General features: G+C 38.7%; 3 protein-coding genes across 4 annotated transcripts; 2 read left to right on the plus strand and 1 right to left on the minus strand.

The window, feature by feature from the left end:
• Positions 1–7987: 7987 nt before the first annotated feature.
• Positions 7988–9355, plus strand: LOC6578528 (OCIA domain-containing protein 1). The gene is made up of 3 exons (XM_002004402.4): positions 7988–8153; positions 8212–8701; positions 8770–9355. The coding sequence occupies exons 1-3, from the start codon at positions 8088–8090 to the stop codon at positions 8997–8999; spliced, it is 786 nt and encodes a 261-aa protein (XP_002004438.1). The 5' UTR covers positions 7988–8087; the 3' UTR covers positions 9000–9355.
• On the minus strand, positions 9274–13734 carry LOC6578529 (cytosolic non-specific dipeptidase). The gene is made up of 6 exons (XM_002004403.4): positions 13593–13734; positions 10449–11217; positions 10324–10391; positions 9988–10252; positions 9534–9785; positions 9274–9471 (listed from the first exon to the last, which is right to left on the minus strand). The coding sequence occupies exons 1-6, from the start codon at positions 13628–13630 to the stop codon at positions 9427–9429; spliced, it is 1437 nt and encodes a 478-aa protein (XP_002004439.3). The 5' UTR covers positions 13631–13734; the 3' UTR covers positions 9274–9426.
• Positions 13735–14114: 380 nt separating this feature from the next.
• On the plus strand, positions 14115–19513 carry LOC6578531 (ecdysone-induced protein 74EF). 2 transcript variants are annotated; one of them, XM_015163200.3, is made up of 6 exons: positions 14115–14285; positions 16031–16222; positions 16453–17783; positions 17838–17946; positions 18100–18254; positions 18335–19513. In XM_015163200.3, the coding sequence occupies exons 2-6, from the start codon at positions 16153–16155 to the stop codon at positions 18635–18637; spliced, it is 1968 nt and encodes a 655-aa protein (XP_015018686.1). In that variant the 5' UTR covers positions 14115–14285; positions 16031–16152; the 3' UTR covers positions 18638–19513. The 2 variants fall into 2 exon arrangements, with proteins under 2 accessions (XP_015018686.1, XP_002004441.2); XM_002004405.4 differs by lacking the exon at positions 14115–14285 and having other exon boundaries at positions 17850–17946.
• Positions 19514–19805: the final 292 nt, after the last annotated feature.

Raw genomic sequence — 19805 nt, forward strand, 5'->3', positions numbered from 1 at the left:
ATCTTATCGCCATATCTTACAAGCACACACTCGATGATATCACCCACAAGCAGAAACCGTAGCGACGAAAAATACAAATTTTCTTAGTACTTCTCTTAGATTCTTATGGTCGGACTGTTAATTAAATGGGTTTTAATTTATTTAAATTTCAATATTCGCATCATTTTCGTTGGGGCGTCGGGGCTTATCTCATCCACAAAAAATTCTCATCGTCTTTTTATTATTTTAATCATGCTTATTGAGTGAGAAAGCAGAAGGCAGTGCGTTTATTTGCCTTTAACCTTGCATGATTAGAACTAAACGCCACACAGTCAATGAAAATAAGATGTAGACGAAGCTAATTGAGCGTGTAGTCGACATTCGAATACCCCGTTGCATTAACTTTTACATTAAAATCTATAGCCAAAAATTTAAAGGGTTGTAAATCTATAGTTCTATTTATAATAAACTTCGTGAGCACTTTTAATTTTAATAAAATTTCTTTTTCAAAATATATTTTTTTTATATATGATTTTAATTTTTTAATTCATATACCCGTTTTTTCGCTCATACAAATTTATTTTCCACATCGCAAACCAATCTACCCCACATTGTTAGTATTTGTTAGTATTTCGCATAAACGTTTAAATTTATATATGTATTTATATCTATGTGCTATTGTTTATCTCATTGTTGATATTTGCGAAAAGGCACAGCCAGCCAGAAGACACCTCACCTGCTCAGATCGTTCGGATAGCTATTTTTCGGGTATACGTCAATTGTATCGGAAGTGTCCAACAAAAACAGCTCTGATAAAAGCAAAGAGGCAAAAAACAAAACTGAATGAAATTTAGTTGAGAAAATTCAAATTCAAATCAGAAATATTTTAATTGCAAATGAGACTAGCCTTGAATAAAACGTGACGTCAGAGTCGCGAAATGATCACAGCAGAAAGTAACTATACATACATACATCCATATATCCATACTTTTATCCATATAGGTGTATTTATATATATGGGCGTTGTCGTCATAAAAATGATGATGTATGCCAGCATTTATAAAGCTGAACAAATTTTTGTTTGAAAGGTGAGCTAAGTGAGTTATTAGGAAGACCAAAACGGGTTCAAAGCGCAAAAGAAGTAGTAGAGGAACAATAAGAAGCTGAGATTAATATGTGAATACCAATGCAAATTATTCATTAATATTCGCATTCAAATTCATCTGTATCAAGTATGCGCATACTATATCCCGTATATAAACAGTAGCTGGCATATTTAGACATTTGCACAAAACGTTGTGAAAAGCAAGCCATTTTCGGGGTGCTTGACTATGAAATACCCAAGTCATTAGCTATTATGGTATTCAAGTTACACATTCTGGAAATTACAATTATTATATTACACGACCACTCCACTGTAGATGTTCTAAGCCTTAATGAGCGTTACTCCCATCTCTTGAACATTTTTCCTAATCTCCAGATATTCTCGAGATATTTTGCTACAAACACTTGCCTGACTCTTAACTAAAACTTTTTCTTCAAATTTTGTTGAGAAGGAAACTTATTATTAGCTAGCACACTCGATACGTCTAAATATATATAGAAGAGCTACATATTAAGGTGAAGTACACTGCTATTTGCAGTTGTTTATTGTATTATATGATTGTTTGTCTCCAGATCGATGTGCTTTGCAGTCGTCTATTGTAGAGCGATATCAGCACCGATACTTGCGTAACAGTCAGTGGCAAAACTTTTGTTTGTACTCAGTCAATAACAAGTAAGAACGTTGCAGTCGGGCGTTACCGACTGCGGAATACTCATTCACATCCCATCAACAATTTAGTAGTTAAGTTTCGCTCTAATACTATAGAATATACAGGTTTTTCCGATTTGCCACGCCCCTACTGGGCGTAGGCTCCTCATTTTTAGCCAGTTCTAAGAACGAGAAACCGGTAACCTAAATGCAAATTTTGAATTCTTACGCTCAAAAAATGTGAAAATTACAGGGTATTTTTCGATATGCCACGCCCCTAAAGAGGCGTAAAAATTATTTTTTGGGGCATCGATAAAAGAGGCTACCAGTAACTCAACTATCCAAATTTAAAGCTAGTAGCTATTATACTTTAGGAGATATAAACTTTTGCGGTTTGCCACGCCCCCTGTGGGCGGACATATATCCGACAAAACTTGTTGGTCTTGGGTGATTAGCCCGAGTATATATAAAAAATTTGAGGCCTCTGGCATCAATAGTGTCCAAAATATAGCAGAATATAAAAAATCACTATATCTTCAGGTCCGATTTGCCACGCCCCTAATGGGCGTAGGCTTATAATTTTGTCTTCAGACTTTAAAGAATCATAGCATTAGCTGACGTGCAAAATTTCAGCATCCTAGGTTTACAACTTTAGGAGATACAGTTTTATCCGATTTGCCACGCCCCCAATAGGCGGAGATATATCCGCCATAGCTCGTGATCCTTAGTGGTCGATGCGAATCTATATTCCAAATTTCAGCTTTCTAGCTCTTTAACTAACATGATTTCTGGTATATCGGAAAATGCATTTTCCGATTTGCCACGCCCCTAGTGGGCGGATCGGGAAAATTTGAACACTTTATAAATCGGAGATATACACGAGTATGTGTTCCAAATTTCAAGTCTCTAGCTTCAATAGTGCCGAAATAGATTGCGTTCATACGGACAGACGGACAGACGGACAGACGGACGGACGGACAGACGGACAGACGGACGGACAGCAAGACGGACATTGCACAAAACCAATATACTGATTCACTTTCGTGAATGAGTATAAATACGTAGAGCTCTATATCTATATATACAACTAAGAAACGGGATACAATTAATAAACACAAACAGAAACTGAGGAAAAATAAACTATTTATTCGGTGCTCTATTCACAACTAATTAAGTAAATAATGCATTATTTTAACGTATCGAATTGACTTAGCGATAAGATATACATAGTTGATAGCTCAAAATGGAATGGAACGTTTAAAAATATCGAATAATTTTTAATAATATACTCTATCAAGGTCGGAAAAGTTCTTAACTTTGATTGGATTTGATTTGATTTGGTTATATTTCTTTTGCACTTCAGCTGATTTGGTAATATTCCTCGATTAGATAGTCATGATATTTATTAATACCATTAGCTTATGTTAACATACAAATAAATTTTGCTCACACTTCAAAACTTTTTCTTTCAATTATCGGGTAATCGCATATATACCTATGTATAAACAAACTTATATAGAATATAATGTTATGCAATTTGCATTTGAGCGTAGCGCTTGCTCGACAGGTTAAAAGAGTATATCGGTTTTAGGCATGCAATTTCGAAAACATATTCGTTGGTAGTATTATCCTATAGAGTATTAAAATAGCACTAATATTTAAAATCTATATTTCTTTAATATCTACGCATAGTTAAGTTCCGAGATCTAAAGATTTAAAACTACTCCTTTCGTCAACTTTTTTATATGTTTTCCAGGCACATTTACAAACTGCGCCAGGTTTCCAATTTAAAAGAGTTTGTACCAGCTGTCAGCTGCGTAACACTCTATATCCATATCAACTTTCCAGTTTTCTTAGTATTTTCATAAGCCAGCTCAATTGTACATAAACTGAAACTTAAGTGTTGACAATAGATTCCAATATTTATTCAGTTTTTCAACAGCTTTCCTTTAATATATCAAAATTGCTCGAATATATCATATAATATCTTATTCGTGCAAGGTATTTCAAGTCTAGGAAACTTGTTGCTTGCACAATATATATCTAATCACATGACCAAAATTCTACAATACCTTGCATTCTTCTTTTTTTTTTTTTTTTTTTTTGTGACACTCTGCTGACAAAGCGATTAAATTTAATTTCCATCAATATTGATATAATTTATATATTTTCAGATATGATAACAAGCTACTAGCAAAAACTTTCGATGCATCAACGAAATTATTTGACTACAAATTATAGAAACACACAAAGCTGTAAAAAGGAAAAATCAGTATGAATAAAATCTAAAAAAAACCGGAAATAAAACTGAAAAAAAAAAAATTTAAGAATAAAAAATTAAAAATAATTAAAAAATTATGTTATATATTAAAATAAATATTATTTTATTTTAAATTCTTTAAGCTCTTTAGCAAAATTAAAGTAGTGCTAAACTAATATGCTCATTCACACTTAACTAAGGAGCATAAAGCAAGCATTTCACTTTTTTTTGTAATTTTTTCCATTTTAAACTGAGATCTCAATTAGCTTTCTAATTAGAACTCATTAAGACCTCCATACATTTAGCTCAAGTTAAGTTTTGTTTTCTTTCTAGCTTGCATTTTTTCTTTTTTCTATTTTTCCAATTCTAAATTTTTTGCGCTTTTGATTTCCGCATGAGGCATTTAACCTACTTAATAAAAATACAGAAAATTTTTCATTGACTCGCCCGGTTTTCATTTTCATCTGCATTTCATTGGCTCACTGACTGACTGCCTGACTGCCTGATTGATTGACTGAGCTATGTTGAAGTAGCTGCAGTTAGGCAAATGAGTTGCAGTGAACCGGAAATTTACAATTAAACATCGAAGCTCTAACTGCCCCGCCCCGCGCCGCACCGAACCCGTAAGTATGCAAAGACCCCACCCCAAATCGAAAACGTTTTTGGTTAGCGCCAAATCGGAGACAAAGTCGACGTGCGACGCGCAACGTTCCACCTGATTGAAGACTGGACAGAGCTTGGGTGCAAGACTTCGCCTATAGCTTCTTGAAGCATCAGACATATAAACAAAATTTAATGTAATTGTTAATACGTGTTGTTCTATAAACGCTTGTTCATACTGCTCTGTCCCTCACGACCCATTGGTCAGGCTATGAAATTATGATCTACCCGGGTACGTGATACCCATTTAGGGTTTTAAGGGCTTGGTAACCATTTTTGGGGCGATTACAGTTACCATTTGTCGTCGACGACGACGCTGTCTGACGGTTCGTCTTACCAAAATGACATGTGGATAGCTTGTAAATTTAGTAAGTAAAACAGATAACTGTAGTTTCACTTTTTTATTTTTTTGTTTTGGTGTGCCCAATTCCTGGAATGGATCGGGTTCGCTTAAACAAATATTATCTATGCATCATATTTATGTGAAATCAGAACGTGACTGATGAGCCACAGCTTTGACATTTGATCCATTGACTTATCTTAAAAATACTTTAAACAATTAGGACGGCTCTAGCAGCAACTGCCCGACTAGCAGATGCTCTAAATAATTTATGATTCTCTTCTAGAACTCAGGGAATAAAAATTAAACTGTAATTAAAAGATTTATTATCTAATAGTATGAATAATACTGAAATGGAACTCAGTATAAATATCATACTATAAATAACATTGCAGTAAACTGATGATTAAAGAGTTCATTCATTCTTTCAGATACTCTATCTCCTTATCTACATTTTCTCCATCTTCCAGCTGGTAAATTAATCAAATCCTTCAACAGATTAAACAAGTATATTTAAGTAATCACCAATTTGATTTATATGTACGACTGAATGCTTAGCGAAGAGTGCGGCCATCATCTGCAATAAGCCATCGTTGAATGTAAATGTGATTTGCAGGTGGTCGCTAATCAACGAGCTTTGAGCGAAACATCGTTAGCCAAACGCAAAGCACTGCACATGCTAACCGGGCCAAGAGTAAATAAACGCAGCAACTGCCACCCAGCCAAGATGCAAGAGATGCCAACGGACAGCAGACAACAGACAACATCCAAGAGTCAAGTTCTAAAGGCAATCAAGAGGAGCGACCACTGTGTGTGTCCACTGGTTGGCATTGCCTCACCTGGCCGGTTTTATCGACTAGGCAACGCGTAATGAACCTGACTTTACAGTTAGTCAGTGCTGACGTTTAGCTGGGTCAAGGTCAGACAGTTTATTTAGCCAGATGATCGAGTGCTGCATCTCGCTTTCCTTCAGGTGTGTCTATGAGGGCAAAGCCCAGGTGTTTTATGGCTGAGCGAAACAACGCCAGTACGCTGAAAGCCAACTGCGGCATACTCTCTTTACAGAATTCTTATACGAAACGAATTCGCCGTAAGAGACACATGTACCTAAATACATACATACATATATTTCCCACTATAACAATATGATTATTCCAGTCGGCAGTCGGATCCATACGCTTTTTGCAGTATATGAAAATGAATTCGCCATGACAATGACACATTAATTATTATTGCTTTACTTCAGTTTTTAGCTACTACTTCAACTTCCAATTAGAATTACAAATTGAACAAAAACAATAACAGCATATCCAAATTCGCCATATTCCTTTCCCAGCATAAGTAATCGAATTTGCCGTGACATAATCACACACATTCAAGATTCAAAAATAATTAACTGTTGTTTCTTTATTGCTTCTCCCTTTTTGGCAGCTTTGAATATGGATTTCCGATTGTCAATTCTCACTTACCTGCTTTGATCAGCTAATTCGCAAGCAGCGCTTTGACCTGTGTATGTGTGTGCGTGATTGTGGATTTGATGCCATATTTAAACATGTGAATATATACACACACATGCATGCATGCTTGCAATTGCATGCAGCAACACATACTTATAAATTGCGGTCTCTTTCTCACCATCGTATTACCAGCTTTGCTCAATTCTTTTTCACTTAACCCCACATTTAATTTAGCACTATAAAATTGCACAATTTTTGCTACTGAAGAGAGCTTTGATTTTATTTCTTAAGCACTTTTTATAAGAATATTCATAATTTTCACACATTATATACCGCGCAATTTGCTAAAGATAAACTGACAAGACAATCGAAATCACTAAAGATGAACCAACGAAACAGGAGACATCAATAGCAAATCTTATCGATTGCTTGTAACTTAATATGTGTATGTATGCTAATTACATCTGCTGTATTTAAGCTGTAAAATCAAGTATCGATAATTATAAAATTAGTCACTTGCGATGTGCGCCTTATTGAATATACTCCTCTCTTACATTTGTAAGCAGATTATGAAAAGAGTAATAAAAACAACAACAAACATACAAAGGTGCCTTTGCTGCATTTGGCGCTGGCATTCGGCAAACCACGTTCCTTTTTGCTTTAATATTATTCAAGCAAAACAGACGTCAACATGAAGCTGAGATTTTTCACAAGAAATTATCGATGCGCAGGCGAATAAGGCGAAAACAGGCGCAGGCTCAGTGGTCGTCGTCGCCGCAGTCGACGTCACCGGCTCGCTCGGCTCATGTTTTGTCAATTGTTGCTGTTGCTGCTGTAGCCGCTGTAGCTGCGAGTGACGTTTGCGTGACAGCGACGGCGGCGGCAACATCTGGACAATTGCATTGACTTTGACCAGTTGCCAATTTTGGCAATCTGACTTTCATTTTATTGTTTTGTGTTTTTTTGCGCAGATTGTTCGTAACAAAGGGTATCCCAAAGCTATCCCCTATCACACGCTGCCTCTCTCTCCCACATGTATCGCTCTACTCTGCTCTGTCATGTATCGAACATGTTATCCAATTAATAACTGGAAAAATCTACATGACGGAAAAATCCAGCAATCAAAAATTTTCAGGTCATCCAATTAATATTAGTAGAATTGAAAATAAAATAGTATTAAGTTTATGTTTAATGTGCTGTTTATTACAATTCATTCATAAGCAAAATTTAAACTCGGAATTATAAATATGAGCCTAAAAATATACCACAGATAATTGTATTTTTTTGTAAATTTCAAATTAATATCGTAATATATTCTGCCGATAGTCATCAGCAATGCTGCTCATATTTGCGCTCATATCACCTAGCTCACATATCGATATATCGTGGGCCTCAAAATAAGGTGCAATAACAATGGAGAAACATGAAAAAACTATAATGATTTATATCAATATTACCAAAAATAAAATTTGTCCTCTAAATGCTAATCACAGCATCATTGCATAAATTGTCGTTGACGGCACACACATACCTATCGATGTATCGATAGTTAAATAATAGTACATTAGAGGCCGGCGATAACCGCCTGGTGCAGTTGCGTGAATTTCGTGAATTTATTATAAAATTTCAACAATTGTTATGGATCTGAAGCTAAATGATGGCAACCAGCCGCAACAGCCGCAGCCGCCCAATCAGCATCCATTGGTAAACCATTCAAACTTAATTCCAGTCAACTTCTAACTGTGCAAACACATTGTTGTAGGCGGATTATCATTTCAGCCAAGAGGAGCTGAAGGCGTTACGTGAATGCAATCAGGAATCGTTTGTGCAACGCTCGCTCCCCTTCGGCACCGGGCTGGGTCTGTTGGCCTACTTTGGCGTGAAAAATGGCTACATTCAGGGCAACGGCAAATATGGGGCAGTGCCCAAAGTTGTGCTGGGCGTCATCCTCGGCTATTTCGTGGGCAAATTCAGCTATCAGCAGAAGTGTGCAGAGAAAATCATGCGCTTACCCAACTCGCGGTTGGGTGAACTGTTGCGACAGCGGCGGCAAGGAGGCGGCGTCATTAGCACCATAACACCGGATGAGAATCTGGGACGCGCCTTCACCTTGGCGCCCTTCTCGCCCAGCTCCGCGGATGTCTACACCGATGAGGCCTACCAGCCAAAGAGAAGCACCGCTCTGAATTTGGATACTGAATCCCGACCCACGCTTGCTGGATTAGATGATATCTACAGGCCGACACTGGATTGTGAGCATTGAGAATTACTTGTGTAAATCATTAACTCATCTGATTACACACTCTCTTTTCATTAATAGCTAACACTATGGTGGACACGGATCTGCCTCTAGAGCCGGCCAAGCCCGGCGAGAGCTACGAGGATTTGCGCCGCAAGAATCGCGAGGAGTACGCAAAGCATCAACAGAGTGCCTACTCCAGGCCCTACGAGCCCATACCCCAACAGCAGCAGCAGCAGCCCCAACGACCCCTGGCTCAAGAGCCCGTTCAAGGCAGAAAGAACAAATACGGTGATTCCTGGACAGATTAACTAGCATTCGATATTCTAAATGCAGCGTCAAGTCTCTTAAATTAAATGCAATTGTTAATTTAAACGCTGATAATGCAAAGCGTAATACACAAAACGTTACAAATATGTTTGTTAATAATTTTATAAGCGAAAAGATCTGAAATTTGTCAATATTCGTTTAAAATGTTAAGCTTTATGTGCAAAGTTGTATAAGAGAGCCAGTATAAGAGTAAGAGTATAAGCTAGACTCAGCTACTGTCAAATCTCGAATATGTAGCAACAATTTCTTTACCAGTTTAACAAGCTCTTCTCTAAATGCAATTGTTTATTTTATTATCAATATAAAGCGCATAAACAAAATATTTTTTAAATATCAATATGTAGAATTTGTTAATATTCGTTTGTGATGTTGCATCGTGTTGTTTGGTTAAGAATCCTGTTGCGTCGTTTACAATTTGCCCACCTCATGCAAATAGGCGCCTAGTAGCTTCGTCTACAATATAAATTAGTTGTATAAGAGAGAGTGTGTATAAGAGTAGTTCAGCATATACTAACGCCTTCTATGTAGTTGTAGATGTCGATCTTCTCGTTTTGCGAGTGAGCACCATCATCGCAAGCGCCGACTGGCACCAGAATCACATTCTTGCCAGTGGCCTCCTGCAGGGTTAGGGTAACGGGAATGGAGCCGCCTTCACGCGTCATATCGGGATCCACATTGAAGACATGCTTGATGGCACGCTTGGCGGCCTCGTAATGCGGGTGATTGGGATCCTCGGTCCAGGGCTTGCCGGCGGACAACATGACAACCTGTTGAGGAGATTGAATAATAGATAAGATCGAGAATAGAGAAGACTTTGTACTATGTGTAGTATATGACAGAGTAGATATCCTCTTTTCCTCCTTAAGAGTGGCTTCTTAATTAGATATACTTCTTGATAAGAAAGTGCATATAAAAATCTTCCTATCTATACAATCTTATACATCTATCGCCCCCTCCACTGCTATGTACCTTCATTTTGTTGGGCGAGCCACGCTCTGCCCACTTGTCATTGATGTACTTGATCACGCATTCCTCAATATGCTTGGGATCCTGATCGGGTACCAGGCGAATGGAGAACTTGCCAATGACCTTCTTGGGTATGACAGTCTTGGCGCCAGGCTCATAGAAGGCGCCCTCGATGCCATGGATGGACAGACTGGGATAACGCCATCTGGCCTGCAGCAGGCGCGTCTTATCTCCATTATGGGGCAGGTGGTCGACGCCAACGTCTTTCCTAGAGGCAGCGATTAAGTTATAAGTTCAGTGATTTATGTCATTAGATGAGATTAGATTAGATTAGCTAACTTGTATTCGTTGACTTCAAAGTCGATGTTCTTGTAGATTTCCTCCTCATTGGGCAATTTGGCAGCCACCTAGAAACAGATTATAGATAGATTATATGCAGATTGGGGTATACAGAGCTCACTCACATCACGATCCACACCGGGTATCAGGATCTTCGTGTCCTTATCCACCAGGGTGCTCAGCAGGTAGCACAGATCGGGCATGGCCTCGTGCACCGTGCCGCCAAAGACGCCGCTGTGCAGATCCTTGGTGGCGCACTCGACCTCCACCTGGAAGTAGGCCAGGCCGCGCAGTCCATAGGTCAGGCAGGGACGCTTCTTGCCCAGCCAATAGTTGTCCGAAATGCAAACAAAGTCCACATCCGACAGGAAATCATCTTTGCGCGCCATCAAGAGCTCATCGAGTCCCTCGCTGCCGCTCTCCTCCATGCCCTCGAAGACGAACTTCAGGTTCAATGGGAGCGGAATATTCAACTTCTGGAAGGCCTCGATGGCATGGATCCAACAGAGCACTGGGCCCTTATCATCCGTGGCGCCACGTCCGTACAGCTTGCCATCGATTTCAGTGAGCTCAAAGGGATTCGTATTCCAGCCATCCTCCTTTAGGGCGGGCTGAACGTCCAAATGTCCATAGACCAGCACCGTTTTCTTGCTCTTATCCTGACCCAAGGTACCCAGCAAAGCCTTGGGCAATGGAATCTCCTCACCCGTGGGCAACTTCTGTTTGCCCAGATCAACCAGTTCGATCTGTGTGCCCAATGCCTTCAGCTTATCTGCCGTCCAGTTGACCATGTGATCGATCTCGCCCCGCTTCTCCGGCCAGGCCGAGACGGATTGAATGGCCACAGCGGTTCTCAGGGTGTCAATGTAATCGGACTTCTTGTCATTGACAAAGCTGCAGGGCGATAAATATTATACATATATAAATCGTGTGAAATTCACTGATAATAACATGTAACTGTATATGTAATATAGAAAGATAAAAACGTCGTGTTACAAGCGCTGATAATGCAACGAAAAATGTCTGCGGTTTAACCCCTTAGCTGCTAATCATTGTGGTTACTATACCAGCTCAGTTTCTGATTAGACTGCAATATAAAGCTCACACATTGCAATCTAATCAGAATATGTTTATGTGCTCTACTATCTTAACTCTGAGAACTATTATAGAGACTTTCTTTCAAAATTCGTAATTCTTGGGATTCCTAACAAGCTGAACACAAACTGTTGTTAATTTGTAATTTGTACTACTACTACTACTACTGGACTAGATTATTCTGATTTTTTTTAATCCTAAATATTTCAATTACATATTTTATATTATATTGTTATTAATTTATTTCATTTCTTCTGATTTTATTTATATTTATATTAGGTATATGATGTTTTAAATATATTTTTTTAATTCTTTTAAACATATATGCTTTTAAATCAATAAAATAGTAATTTAAAAGCAATATAATAAAGAACTTTTTATACCCTGAACCCATTTTCAATGGGAAATCAGGGTATAATGGTTTTGTTGAAATGTATGTAACAGGGAGAAGGAGGCGTGGCAGACCCCACAAAGTATATATATTCTTGATCAGGGTGACGAGCTGAGTTGATTTGGCCCTGTCCGTCTGTCTGTCCGTCTGTCCGTCTGTCCGTATGTATGAACGCGTCGATTTCAGAAGATATAAGAGCTAGAGACTTCAAATTTTTTTTAAAATGTCCGTAATTACAGCGCGCATATCAAGTTTATCATTAAAAATCGATAACTCATCTCGATCTTTTTTATCGATAAAAAACCTTATCGAAACCCAGTTATAAAATTATATCTTCTACACCTTTATTGCTAGAGTCTCCAAATTTTTAATGTATGCTTATATGCAATTTATACAATTTCGGTTTTTGTTAAAATTTACCCCCCCCACCTCTAAATTCACCCCCTCACCCTCACTTTTGTAAAAAGCGTATTTCAAATACTAGAGACTTGTGCTTTGGCAATTACATGCATATTCATGTTATAATCATAATCTAAAAGTTTCACGAAGATCGTACGTCCATAAAAAAAGTTATTAAACAATTAAGTTCTCATAGTAAGCGCACACTGCAGCCCATGCGTGTTTATGCGTGGTTGCTTGTGTGTGTATGTGTTTGTGTATGTGTGTGTGTATGTGTGTGTGTATGCGTTTGTGTATGTATGCGTGTGTGTGTGTATGTGTGTCTGTATGCGTGTGTGTGTATGTATGCCTGTGTGTGCGTACGTGCGTGTGTGTGTGCGTGTTTCTTGTGTAAGCTGAAAGTCGCGAAAAAGTATTGAAATATCTATTGCTCCAAGGGTTCAGGGGATCTTGTAGTCGAGCAGTCTCGACTAGAGCTTTCTTACTTGTTTGTTTTTGTGTTTTTAAATAAATAAAAAAAAAATACATTATTCGTAATCTATAGATTATTTTCTATTTGTTTTCCTAGAAGCTTAACTATTTTACGGGTTGCCTATAAAAGTTAATTTCTTTTTTCTAATTTATTTAAAATAGAAATATATAGACACACATATATATTATTTTTTTTTTAATTTAAGTCAATTTTTAGCACAGTATTTTTTTTTTTTTTTTAATAAATAATAAAAAGAATACAATATTAAATATGACTTCCTCAATAAATACCAACTATACATGATCTCAACGAAATTTTATAAATTCGTCTCATTGAATGTCAAATCAAAGCGCATTTAAAACTCACTTCTTGTCTAAGCTTTGTTATCTTATTTTATCTTATTGGAACGCTGCTGTCTGATTGGCAGACAACATCCAACAGGCATTGTTATTGCTATTGCTATTGTTGTTGTTGTCTTTTGTGTGCATTTTCTATCGTCGCCAGCTGAATGCAAAAAAGAAAATGGTTGCAAAACACGAATACGTGAAATTCGCGAAACTTTATACCTATGGCAATGCTTGGCTTAGTGCAATTTTTTAATCACAAATCACAATTTTAATGGACGTGCACTTTCCATTTTTAATTTTCTATGCCTCTGCTAAAAAAAAAATAAATAAAAACAAGTCTTATCGGCGATTGCTGTTGCCGCCCTTATTATCAAGCATAAAGTATGAAAGTTTTACAAACGAGCAGATAAGCAGGATATACATACGTACACACATTCATACATATATGTATGTATGTATGTATGCAACCGTGCCATCGGCATCCCGCATCCAACAAAAGCACGCACACACACACACAAACACACACGCATAGAAAGATATTTGCGGATCTTTTCTTATTACTCACTCAAATAACTGTTTCAATTCATTGGGTAGTGACGCCATTGCTTCAACTTTGGTTTGATTACAACGATGTAAATTAGAAACGATTCTTCCTGCAGACTTGACTGATTTGCACCGGAATTTTAAACGTCTTCCCGTTTCGGCTTCTAAAGTGGGAATGAATAGTGAACGTGCAATGCGAAAGAAAGAAAACGTTCGTACATACATCGTACGTATGTGTGAGTACATCCGAGAGTGAGAGAGAGAATATGTGTGTGAATAGCCTGCTGAGAGTCAACAAGTTAGACGAGTACGTGTAAACAAGTGCACAACTTGCCGGCTTTTCTTATCACATGATGTACATAGCAAGTATTAACATGACATCGCTATTACAACAAATTAGATGTAAACAAATTAATTTGTTGTTGTTTCTATTGAAAAGAAAACAAAAAAATTATTATTTAATTAATAAATCATAGCGATGAATCGCTTGTTATCGATACTTGAAATCGTGTCATACCTAACCGATCAAATATTGACCGACCGCCACATTGTATCGGCCATCATTTGCCGCAGTTAAGATAAAAACGCAAACGCAAACGCTGCAGTAGTCGCCACATTCGCGAGTTAATTGCATTTATAATTATGTCACAAAGCTGATAAACGCTTCATCAATCGAGAAACAACAGCAAGTGCAAGACGAAACGGAGCGTCAGAGGTGTGTGTTTCAGCAGTGTGTGGGTGTAGCTTGTTTATTAATTACTGTGTACATGTATGCGTGTACCGTTTTCTGTAGCTGCAGTGCTGTCATCTTTGTGTATATGTATTTATGCATATGTGTGGCGTTTGCATTTGTCAAGCTATCGGTGTGTGTTTGTGGGCCTCTGCCTTTATGTACATATATTGTATAATTGTTTCTGTGTGTGTGTTTCTGAGTTAAATTATTTGTGTTAAAATTTACATATTTGTAACTTTCACTCAAAGGACTTATCCTTTTTTCGTGTCAGCCATTTGGATGGCCTCGTTGTATTCGTTTTGTAAACTCATTATAATAAATTTCAGCGACTAAAATAGAACATATTGCGTGCCGCTGTGGTTGTGTGGCTGTTGACTCCAAATACCAGCGACCGCTGCCGTTGCCGCTGCTGCTGCAGAGCGAGCGGCATAGTCATGTTTTTTCTGTGACTGCGACTTCTTGCCGTTTAACGTGTCGCTCGGTTTCTCACTTTGCTCCCCTTTTTGGTGTCTCTCTGCGACGGGATTATAAATAGTTGGCGTTTTGGTTGTTGTTGGTGTTGTTGTTACTGCTGTTTCTCTGCCGGAGTCGGCTGCCTGGGGCGCTGCTGTTGCTGCCAATTATTTGTTTGTGTAATTAGTTCCAAGCTGTGTCATGTTATGGGAATTAGACGTGGAAGAAAAAGAACAAACTGCGTTCATCAAAATGAACAACAACTACTACACGTTAAACAACGGCGAAAAGTTAGCAAAGCGGAACTGGAAACGTAGACGTCAGTCGGTGCCGTTAGAGCGGCTCCCAGCTTTTAAGCTGCCGCGACTAAGCACCAGCACCAGCAGCAGTGACTGCGGCAGCGGCAAATATGGCGCACACCAAAGACCAAAGAAATGAAAGAGCATGCAATAACAGTTATGACGAAGTTTAAACACCCTATTTCCAACAGGTTTATTGTGAATAGTAAAAAGAAGAAGTAACACTTATGTCACACAATCAAAATGTTTATTGTTGCAAAGCGCGTTATATGATATTTGAGACATACATATGTACGGGCTTGTAGTAATAACAAACAAACATATCTATAACAAGCTCTGATCGAATTCTTGACTAAACAATAACAATGATCATACACCATCCGCGGTAGGGTATCACAAAAGCAAACTCCAAATAGCGCTCAGCTCTAAAGCTCAGCTGCGGCTGCTGGTGCTGGTGCTGGTACTTGTACTGTTTGTTGTTGTTATTATTTATTTGCCGTCTGCTATGGCAGACATTTTTGCCTTGCCTCCCACCCTCATGCTTTGGTCGGTTATACATGATTTGTCGCCTTGACGCTGCCCAAAACAGGCAAACGATCTGCAGCCTGATATTTCGCCCCGTTTTCGCCGCGCAGAATTTCCGCTTTGCATATATGGCGAAAATAATATAAGAGCCATCGCCCATTAGGCTTATGTATGCTGTTGTTTTATTTTTTTTTATTATTATTATTATTTTGTTTGCCTCTCTTTTCCACGATTACAAATTACTGCATTTCTCTTTTGCACGCCATTCCCAATGAACACAACAACAAGTCAAGCGCAGTGGGCGTTCATTTGTTCAGCAAGATTTTATTTTCGCAGTTAAATGATTTTCAGATACTCACTAGTTTGATTTACTTGTCTCGATTTGTCTTTTTTTTTTTTTAATTTGTAATTTATTTCTTATATTTGCTCTCGACTTTTGATTATAAATAGAGTAAACCGTATAAATTAAAAAGTGCACCATAGAAAATAGCAACAACAAAAATATATATACATAAATATAGAAGAAAAGAAAAACGAAAATACTTCGTATTTGGCAGCCGAAAGCACTTCCCATGGATCGAAGCTTGGATTCCATTGGCAGCTGTTCGTTAGATGTTGATGCGGATTCATCCGATATATCAGGTATACCAATACACGCACACGCACACGCACGCTTACCTAACCTCAATGTTGTGTATGTGTATTTTCTTATTTGATTTTGATTTTGTTTTTTTGTTATTGGATTTCTTTTTTATCATTGCTGTTTTTTGTAGTGTTTTTTGTTGTTGATTTTTACATTGCATTTTTTTTTTTATTGTTTTCTTGTTCGCTTCTCTTAATTTGCATTTATTAAACTTTCAAACCATTTGCAGATACCAGCGGCAGTCTCAACTTTCCCACACCGCTTTCAGTTAAGGACATAACACGCGAATTTACGGCGAATATTAAAGAGCGTTGCACTCTGCGGTCGCCGCAACAACAGCAACAGCAACACCAACAGCTGCAGCATCAGCAACTGCACCAACAACAACAACTGCCACTGCCTTTGCAGCTGCAGCGGACATTCACCACAACCGCCTACGTCAATCTGGATCAGCGAACGGGCGGTGTTCGCATGGTGCTGTCACCGCCTGCCACCAGCGACTTGGTCGATGTCGATTCGCAGGATCAACAACAGCAACAACAACAACAACAACAGCACAGCAACAGCCTCATTGTGGATGCCGCAGAGAAGAAGCCGAGCTATTTGAATCTGGCCTGTTGCGTTAATGGCTACTCAAATCTAACCACCTACGACTCGAAAATACGCCAGGACATCAACAAGTCGCGTGAAGTCTCGCCCATTCGTCCCTCAACGAGCAGTCTGCAGTATTGCAAGCGCAACAATCAGCTGGCAGCGCCGGTCCTGCACACAATGCCGCTGACAAAGCAGCCGGCCACAACGGCCATGGCCGGCAAATACAACGAAACAAACAACAACGGCAATGGCAGCAGTAAAAACGGCCATTTGGAGAACGGAGATTTGGCCTATTGCAATGGCGGCGAACCGAGCAAATCGGCGACTGCCACCAGCAGCTTTATACAGCAGCGCGTGGAGAGGCTGTACGGGCCGGGCGCGTTGGCTCAGGGTTTCTACAGTCCCAAAAAGCAGAGCTCATCGAGTGCGAAGCAACAACAGTTGAATAAACACCAGCTGGATTCGCCCAGCTCGACGGAGCTGTCACGCAAATTCAAGCAATTGTCGCCCAGCAAGGATTACGGCGAATTCCGGAAGAAACTGCAAAGCAATTGCACACGCTCCCAATCCGAGCAGCCGGTCAGCAAGACGAACAGCAGCCAGGCTCCAATACAGAATGGCGACACGGATCTGCCAGTGTTTCGTCACCTGAGCCACGAATTTCGTGCCCAGCTGCCGACGGTGTCGCCCAAGCGAACGGTGCAACGTGTCGCGAACGGCGCTGATGATGATCAGGTGGATTACTTGAAGCCGGCGAACACCGAGGAGTACATGAGCACCACCAAGATACGAACCGCTGGCGCTGGCAAGGATAATGGCGCTGAGGTGCAGCCGAGTCCTGCTGTGAGCGAGGAGAGCAAAACTGTGGTCAAGGATGGCAATTACTTCCTGAAGATACTCAAGGATGAACAGATACGTCTGATAGCGCTGGCCGCCGTTGCCGAGAAGTATATAGATGCCTTGACTGTAAGTTGAATGAATTTATTTGATGATATACATATATAGATAGATACTATATAGCAACTCTTGCAGAACAATCCTGATATAACGGAGGACACGTTTGGCCTGCTGCGCTCAGCTGCGGGCAAGGCTCGACTGCTGGCCTCACAGAAAATGAAACAGTTTGAGGGTAAGCCCAGGGCCGGAGTATGACAGGGACTATATATCAAGTCAGGCTCAACTCAAGGCTATATACGTACAGATGATGTCTTTATATATTTTATATAATAGATCTCTATTGTAATAAAGAATAAGTCTTAAACTTTTGTTAAACTCTTTTTAGGTCTGTGTCACAACAATTTGAATCGCTCGCCGGAGGATGCATTTCCTACAACCGTAGATGATTTACAGGGCTTCTGGGACATGGTCTATTTGCAGGTGACGCACGTGGATAGCATATTTGCCGACATCGAGAAACTGAAAAGCAATGACTGGCAGGTGGGTGAATGCCTTAGGGCAACTGTTTGCGAATCGACTTAATATATCTATATATATATATATATATATATTGCTTGTAGCAAATTGCTGAGCCCGCTGAGGAAGTATCGACGGCGCCTGTTAAGATAACAAAATTGAACACAAAGACTGGCAATGCGAAGGCGAAAGGTGCGGGCACGGGAACTGCAGCCGCTCTGGGGCCATCGAATGCTGTTGCGGCCATGAAGCGGGAGGCGCAACGTAAACAGTTGCTGGAAATGAAGCGTCTGCGACGCGAGCAATTAGCTGCAGCAGCCAAAAATCAAGCGGCCTGTGATGAGGGGGCAAACATTGGTGATACTGTGAATAATACCGTGAAGAACAGCAGCGACCACAGCAGCTGAATCGTGCTGAACCAATACAAAAACAAGAAAACCAACAACTATTACAATAATAACAACCACAACATGCTCTCTAGTTACATCATAATACATAAAATTAACTCACATACTCACTCACTTACGCATACAAACACACACACACACACACACACAAATACTTAGAAATTCCTAGTTGAATTAATCCTTGACTAGTCCCAACTAACTATATTTATATATATATATACATATATATAAATACATAAATATTGCAAATGATTTGGATTGTGTCACAAGCAACGACAACATTATCGGTACCCATATATATACAAACCTAACAAATCTAACAAACAAATCTACACAAAACACTCTATCCATATATATATCAAACTCTGTATATGTATATATATATAGAAAGTTATCAACAATCGTTAACGGCTCCTCGTGCGTTGTTTATAAAGTTTGCCTTATCTACGTGTTTTTTGCTCGTGTTAAATCATTTTTGCTGTGCACCGAAAGAAAAAATAAAAAGAGTTTGTAAATTTTTACTCGTGCAACACACTCACTCACACACACCACATATATATATATATATAAATATAAAAGACATTTATTTTTGTGTAATTGTATTTAGCCAACTAAGTAAGCGAATGAAAACAAATCACAAAAGTGAAAATTTTATAAAATGAATCTAAATTTGATAAACAATTATTATATTATTTCTCGGCCGATTTAGCTGCATGTATTTTTGAGATTAATTTCATTTTGTTGTAAATGCTGCATTGCTAGCAAACCTAGAAACAGGGGACATACACACACACACACACACCTACCCGGATATACCAACAATCTCACTCTTAATTAATTTATAATGTTTTTGTAATAAATTATTTTTCACTTAAATTAACTATTTTTCAATTCCATCTCTATTTTTTCAGTATAAAAATGAAGTTTACTTTAGCCTAATTAAATTTGTTAAACATATGCAATATATTGTCAATTATGATATTGTGAACTAGCTTTTGCTATTGTGAATTTTGAGATGTCTTATTAGACTAATTAGATCATGCATTCTGTTATAAATTTTGAAATTATTCTGTTATTGATATTTTTGCTCATAGCTCTCATATTGCGAACCATAGCTAAGAAAAAATTATAAGTTATAGTAGTTAATGAAGCTGGAAGCATTTATATT

Source organism: Drosophila mojavensis, unplaced genomic scaffold (assembly GCF_018153725.1).
Source record: "Drosophila mojavensis isolate 15081-1352.22 unplaced genomic scaffold, ASM1815372v1 contig_80, whole genome shotgun sequence".
NCBI classification, from domain to species: Eukaryota; Metazoa; Arthropoda; class Insecta; order Diptera; family Drosophilidae; genus Drosophila; species Drosophila mojavensis.

Excerpts from the sequence above, each read along its gene's own strand:
- LOC6578528 (XM_002004402.4), top strand. The coding sequence starts at position 8,088 with ATGGATCTGAAGCTAAATGATGGCAACCAGCCGCAACAGCCGCAGCCG. Across the intron at positions 8,154-8,211 it reads CGCCCAATCAGCATCCATTG|GCGGATTATCATTTCAGCCA; the intron begins GTAAACCATTCA and ends ACATTGTTGTAG. Across the intron at positions 8,702-8,769 it reads CTACAGGCCGACACTGGATT|CTAACACTATGGTGGACACG; the intron begins GTGAGCATTGAG and ends TTTCATTAATAG.
- LOC6578529 (XM_002004403.4), bottom strand. The coding sequence starts at position 13,630 with ATGGCGTCACTACCCAATGAATTGAAACAGTTATTTGA. Across the intron at positions 11,218-13,592 it reads GAATTGAAACAGTTATTTGA|CTTTGTCAATGACAAGAAGT; the intron begins GTGAGTAATAAG and ends ATCGCCCTGCAG. Across the intron at positions 9,472-9,533 it reads TCTACAACTACATAGAAGGC|ACGAAGCTACTAGGCGCCTA; the intron begins GTTAGTATATGC and ends TTTATATTGTAG.
- LOC6578531 (XM_015163200.3), top strand. The coding sequence starts at position 16,153 with ATGGATCGAAGCTTGGATTCCATTGGCAGCTGTTCGTTAGATGTTGAT. Across the intron at positions 16,223-16,452 it reads GGATTCATCCGATATATCAG|ATACCAGCGGCAGTCTCAAC; the intron begins GTATACCAATAC and ends AACCATTTGCAG. Across the intron at positions 17,947-18,099 it reads GAAAATGAAACAGTTTGAGG|GTCTGTGTCACAACAATTTG; the intron begins GTAAGCCCAGGG and ends AACTCTTTTTAG.